Source organism: Colletotrichum gloeosporioides, assembly GCF_011800055.1.
Source record: "Colletotrichum gloeosporioides strain Lc1 chromosome Unknown consensus_85, whole genome shotgun sequence".
In the NCBI taxonomy this organism is placed as follows: domain Eukaryota; kingdom Fungi; phylum Ascomycota; class Sordariomycetes; order Glomerellales; family Glomerellaceae; genus Colletotrichum; species Colletotrichum gloeosporioides.
The window spans coordinates 584,165-591,234 of record NW_025544730.1 but is presented as its reverse complement, the minus strand read 5'-3'; the positions used below and the strand labels follow the sequence as shown (position 1 = coordinate 591,234).

General features: G+C 37.3%; 1 protein-coding gene across 1 annotated transcript; it reads right to left on the bottom strand.

The window, feature by feature from the left end:
- Positions 1 to 5,014: 5,014 nt before the first annotated feature.
- GCG54_00001379 (Itaconate transport protein) lies at positions 5,015 to 7,044 on the bottom strand (the record flags this gene model as incomplete). The annotated part of the gene is made up of 5 exons (XM_045401495.1): positions 5,015 to 5,613; positions 5,671 to 6,120; positions 6,179 to 6,247; positions 6,309 to 6,549; positions 6,604 to 7,044. The coding sequence occupies 5 exons, from the start codon at positions 7,042 to 7,044 to the stop codon at positions 5,015 to 5,017; spliced, it is 1,800 nt and encodes a 599-aa protein (XP_045258497.1).
- Between the last annotated feature and the right edge of the window lie 26 nt (positions 7,045 to 7,070).

The window sequence follows — 7,070 nt, the reverse complement described above, 5'->3', positions numbered from 1 at the left end:
TTATTATTTTTATTAATAGCTATATATATATATTAATTTTACCTATATAGTAGCTAAAATATATTATTAATACCTATAGTAATAATTTATAATAATAATATATCACTATAGTTAGAGATTTTAACTATAGTTAGAGACTTCTATTATATTAAACTAAAAAGTATTAAAATAGATTATCTTATTTATAGATCTAAAATTATAGTAATTCTATAACTTTTATATATATATAGTAGTAGTATTAAATCTATAGCTATAAGTAGACTTTTCTATAGTTAAATATATTATATAAGAAAATTATATATATAGTTAAACTTTACACTACTTTTACTATATTACTCTTCTTCCTTATCCTCCTCTAAATAATATATCTCTATTAATAATATATTACTTAAGATTTCAATCTAATTATTTTTACTACCTTACTTAACTTTATTTTATTTGATCTATAACTATATAAGCAGTATCTATAATATTAATAGTAGTAGTAATAAAATAAAACTAAAAAGTTTTAAAATACCTATAAAGTTAGCTATATTTAATAATAAATAGCTTTATATATACTTACTATATTAACTAACTTTAACTAGTATATTATAGATCTCTTACTTAATAGATTAATATAGTATTAAGGTGTTAATATATTAAGATAACCCTAACTTACCTAAAACTAATACTATAGAGTTTTTAATTAGTACTACTATTATCCCTCTTAGTAATCTAGTATATATTCTTATATAAATATCTCCCTCTAACTCTTAATAGTTTAAATAAAGTTTAGAGTAAAATATTATATTAGAGATAGCGTTAGACTACCCTCTATAGTAGGCGCTATTATCTATAAAGGATTTAATTAAGTTCCTAATATCTTCAGTAAGATCTTAAGTAAAACCCTATTTAATAAACTAAATATTTAGTAACTTACAAACTACCTATAAACTACTATCTACTAATTATAATTTCTATAGCTTCTTTTTAAACTTTTTATTAATATTATATTACTTATTATAAATAGATATAAACTACTTAATAAAGCTAGCTACTTAATCTAAAGTTTTTTAAGGTAAATCTAATACTACTAATAAGGATAAATAAATTAAAAGTGTGATATTTAGTTAATAAGTACTTAGAAGGTTTAATAGTAGAAGAGTTAGTAATAAATACTATAAGATATTTATATATAGCTAATATACTACTAATACTAGCGCTAGTAGTAGTAGCTATATATATAGGTTAGGATATTAAAAATAATAATCTAATACCCTTATATTACTATATATATTAATAATAGTATTACTATTAGTGTTAGTTAGGCTAGATCTTAACCTTAATAATAGAAGTATAGTATTTTTAGCCTTCTCTTCTATTATTACTATTATTTCTTAATTATTATTAACCTTAATAATATTCTTATTTCTCTTACTTTAGTATTTTTAATCCTCTATAAACTAGTTATAAAGAATCTCACTAAGTAGTTCTTTAGGTAGTTCTATATTAATAATGTTAGTCTATCTAGTTATAAGAGCTTTTATTTACTTCTCTATATAGTAAGATTTAATCTTATAGTGCTTTTAGCTTAATATATAATATTAATTAAACTTCTTATCGCCTAAACTATTCTTATATTTCTAATACTCTAAATAAATATATATATAGAGAAGTTATCTATATATACCCTCCTTCTAATACTTAATATTTATAAGATTATTAAGCTTATAATTAATTACCTCTTATATACTAGCTAAAACGCTTATTTAGCTACCTTTTTGAAGTGTTTATATATTAATTACTATACTATTAGAGATTAGTATAACGCTATATTATTACTTAATAGTGAAGTAGACTTTACCCCTCTCTTTAGCTTATTTAAGAGAGGGAATAATATTAACCTATAGAATATTTAGCTAAATAACCCCTCTAATAGATAGATAGACCTAAATAAAGATTAGTATTAGTTTAGATATATTAGTAAGCTTCCTCTAAGTAATAATAATAATAATATTAGCCTTCTTTAGAATATATAAGTAAACTACTTCTACTTTAAATTAGGTACTATTATCTACTTCTTAGTCTCTATTATTTATATCTAATATATTAGTAATACTAAATCTATTATATATAATACTCTTAATAATTAGATTAAGAATAAGTAAATTATTACCCTTAAGTACTAAGCTATAAATAACCTAGATTTATAGTAGAGTTAGTTCTTTATTACCTATATTATCCTCCTCTTTAAATATATTATAGAATAATATAAATATATTATTAGTATTATAATAAGAGGTTATAAGTATATTATCTATAAATTAAGTAGTTTAATAAGGGGTTAAGTTAACTAAGGTTAAGTCTAGTCGAAATAATAGTATTAATAAAGGTAGGGTACTTTAGAGCTAGATTATATATAGTAGATCTTTCTTTTACTTCCTCTATATTATTATTACTTTTTAGTAAGAGGATACTTTTAGAGCTCTTTATAATAATAGAAGTGCTATAAATATATACCTTCTTTATAATATAAACTTAGAAGCTATTAAATTATTAGTCTTAGGTCTAGCCTTAGTAATAATAACTTTAGTAGTAGCCTCCTTAGTAGCCTCCTTAGTAGCTTCCTTAGTAGTAGTAGCTTAATAAGCCCTCTTAGTAGGCGTAATAATCCTAATTAATAGTGAGGTAGAGTATTAAGGAGGATCTCTAGTAGTATCCTATATTAGTTATTATATATATTATTATTTCTATATACTATTAGTAATAAGTAATAGATAATACCTAGATAGATTATTATCTACCTACTAAGCTACGCAGTAGCATTTAAGAGGTATCATAATACCTTTAGACAATAAGATTTAATAGGAATAGATTAATTAAAGCTATTAAAATAGGTTAATTACTATACTATAAGTATCTACGTAGTATTAGGCAAATTTTTATATATATATAGGGATTATGCGTGCGTAATTTTAGTAAAAAGGAGGGGCGGACGCTGTTAACGTAACGGACTGTATCCACTTGAGATGTCTGTCCACTTCTGAATGATCATTGGGCTAGACACGCGATCGGTCATCACAAGCAACGTGTGAATTGAAACCAAGGCATTAAATCGCCAAGCCTAAGGTAGTGTTTGCTCTAGAAAGGTACGGCGAAAGGGTGCGATACTCAGAAATATTACTGCCAGCCACTTTTTGGCACACTTGGACCTTCTACTCGACGCAATACAGGGGACATCTTTTGTGGTTCCCAATTCCCTCCTAACTCCATACTCCATATCACTACAGGGAACTAGCATGCACGCCTTCGCCTCAGCACTCTTTTCGGAGGGGCATTTTGCCTTTCACACCCATATGTGAATTCGACGGTAGAGACCACCAATTCACGGGCAGGCTATCAGGGTCATTAGCGGCGTGCCTGGGGCAAATCTAACGCTGCGGGCCGTCCACAACGGTGCTATGGGTCTATCTCAATCAAAGTGGCGTTTACGGCACTGACAATAACTGTGGCTGACCATAGTGCGGAAGCATCTACTTGCCGCATGAGATATACTCTCGTAAAGACCAGGATACCGTTGTCTAGAGCTCCAGTGATTGAGAAACCGAAGGGCGAGATGTCTTTATTTCAAAAAAAAAAAAAAAAAAAAGTTTCTATTGACGTTGAGCCTTCTTTGCTTATTTCGTGGCTGACATTCCGGTCTTGCGTGTAAGAGCGGCCGTGGCTGCTGCTCGACTCATAACATTGTCACCTTGACGGCTGCTAGCAGCTAGAGCGCAAAGGTGCAGTGAAAAGTTGACAAACTGAGTTTTTCCGAAATATTATCTGAGGTCAGTCTCTGTGTCTAATGGGACCATTTTCTTTTCTTTCCTCCGGAAGAGCAAACAATCTGTTCACAAGGACACAATTCCTACAAAGTCCGTTCTTTTAGTTTTCCTGGCCTTCAACGGCGCTCTCGGAGTCATGACAGAAAGATCATTTCCTCAATTCTCGAAGTTTCCCATAGAGATCAAACTCTTGGTCTGGGAACAATTCTACCTCGAACCTCGTCACTTCATGATCAAAGAGTATCAGTGGAACAACGGCGACAGAAGAGGGCTACCTAGCAAGTCGAATACCTCCTGGACCTTCAACACGTTGACATGGTGTTTCCACGCAGCAAGTTCCTCGAGCAAACACTACAACGACATCGACACTACCATCGATAGAGTGTCCAGCTCTGTGGCCTCACGTCTTCGCCCCCGGTTCTGGCTGCCCACATGGTCCTTATTCCACGAATATAATCATCTAGAATATTATGATAAGAATTGCTGCACATGGTCCTCGGTACCTTCACGTGGTGCCCTCGAACCATGGATGAATCAGCACAGAATCTCAGCCGACCCTCGCATCAACTGGAACACGGATTTCATTCACTTCGCATTCGATCCTAAACTTTGTTTTCCGCGCCAGTTTGATTGGTTAGCCAATATCCAGAATGTTGTGACAGGCGCATTCTGGAATCCTACCACCCCAAGTTGCAGACACTACCGTTGGTTGGTGGAAGACATGTCGTCATGGGATAGTCACAACAGGCTCAAGAAGCTCAATGAACATTGGTTACTTTTATGGCATCTGTACGGAATCATACAAACCTGGGTTCTGGACCAAACAAGCCATACGGAACCGAACTCGTGCGCCTGGTGGTGCAGCACGCCGATACATACATATCCTCCCATATGGCCGTGTTTCGTCCGGAGGTCGGATTGTGGTCAATTGCGGGAACTCGAAGTCACCCCAGAATGCTACATCTTGTCGGAGAGGGATATCACGAAGAATATACTCTTGCGTGGTAGGAGATGAAGTGGAATCCACCTGGAAGATGTTCAATGAGCTCTAGATTCTATCAGTGGCTTATGTCTATCTATGAAAGTATGCTGTATAGTTTTGTTCATCCTTGTTGTCTTTTCCTTTCCGCATCTTTATAACCTTCCGACTGGAATCAAGCCTTCACTGGTTTGATCTTAGCGCGAAACGCAAGTCTCCCAGTAGTTCAGTTCTTGCTTTTGGCATTCTCCTCATCTGCCACCTCCTTAGCCATCATCCTCTCGGCTCTCCACTGCTGGCCCCAGTTCCAATGAATCACAGCTAACGGCGTCACGGATACCGTGATCAGCGCTAAGCCTAGAAACGTCGGTCCAACTCCCGCAAGAGCGATCATTTGCTCAACAAAGGCAACGCCCACGGCACCCAAGCTGCAGCGAACCAAATTGTTGATGGCAGTAGCACTCGCGCCCTTGCCTGGGCAGAGGTCTGATACCAATGTCTGGTTCAGAGCGAAGACAGCGTTGCTGGTAGCTGCAATGAAAAATTGCAACACTAGCGGGACTGCGATCCAGCCACCGAGGCTCGTGATCGAGGGGTACGCCATGCTAAAGCCATAACCAGCTGTTGTAATAACGAAGATAACCACAGCCCAAGGAAGTCGTTGCAAACGTGCTCGTTCAATGGGGAAGTCTGCCGGCACATCCTTTGATGATAGCTTCTTCTTGGACGGCTCGTTTCGAGCTAACTTGTATGCCACTTCGGCCGCAGCAAAGTCCTTGTTCATCAGTTTACCAACGATTGTCGATCCAACAATAGTTCCGAGGCCTGTGTGAGGGATGGTCAGTACTTGTTATGAACTTTCATAGAGATAAAATGACTCACCGTTGGGGAGATTGCAGAGTCCGATCTGGAGCTCGTTCAAACCAAAGCTTTCCTTGAAGAGACCCGTAGTACTGGATGTCACCATACTCCAAATAGCGTAGATGATGCCGCCAAATACAAGGTTGATAAGAATGTCCTTCTGGATCAAGAGCCTTAAGGGCTCCACGAATGTCATGAAAGTCACCTTCTTTCGCGGCGAAGACTTCACCGAGCTCTGTTCAACGTACTCGGGATCTCCGCGGACGTATCGGGCGAGGGGTCTGTACATTCCATCGAGTCGAATGCTACCATTGCCGGCAATACTGCGCATGGTCTCGGGAAGGAACGTAATGATGACGGCGAGAGTGATGGTTGAGATAATGAGGAGAAACACGAAAATCGAACGAAAGCCAAAGTAGTTGGATAGTAATCCGCCGAGGACGGGGCCGACGGCTATGCTAAAATTTCGAACTGTGTCATACCCATGAGCAATGATCAAGAGCCAGTTCAATGAAGATGGTATTCTTACTCGCTTGGTAAAAGCTGATGAAACCTCCTCTTTCGGAAGAGGGAGAGATATCCTGAATGACGCCATTCCCTACGCAGTGTATTAGTGCCTGACGACTCGATGACTTGTGCTTCTTTTCTGCATCTCATACCAATACTGACTGTCGAAGCACTTCCGGCTGCCTGAAGGCCCCTGAAGACCAACAGGATTGCAAAGCTGGGAGAGAAACTCAAAGCAATGTTGGCAACAATGTATACAGCGAATGAAGCGATGTAAATGGGTCGTCGGCCGAGAACATCAGATATGGATCCCCAAAGTAATGGAGATATGCCTTGAATGATCAGGTACGATGTGATAGTAAGAGACACCATGTTCAAGCTAACTTTCAGATCCTGGAGTAAAGACTAATTAGCTGAAGTTGATTTCATGTGACCTCTCCAACACACCTGAGCAATCGCGTCCAGAGATGGGAAGTAGATGTTCGATGAAAGACCAGAGAATAAGCCAGCGGCCCCGATGATCACAATAACCATCCATTTTTCATTTTTCGAAAAGACGTGATAGGGGGGATCGGGCGATGGGCGAGGTGTTGATGCGCCAGACGAATCGTAGTCGTAGAGCTTCTCTGGCCGGTTGCTGGAAGACATGTACACCAAGGGTAGCGGCGGTAGGGACTTGTGACGGTTCTGGGCTCGCAGAAAGAAGTCGTATTTGCTGTTATCGCCGGGGATGTATGAGTCTTCCCGGAAGACAACACCATCGGATTTGCCAGGTCTGTGGCCCAAGTCCCGCGCCAGGCGGCCTTGGGCGTTGGAATTCTTCGAAGCTTCACCAGCCACATTGTCGGTCATCTCCATGTACTCGCTCGGGTATCGAGGGAGCGTCATCGCAGTCTAAAGTCAGATTTCTAATG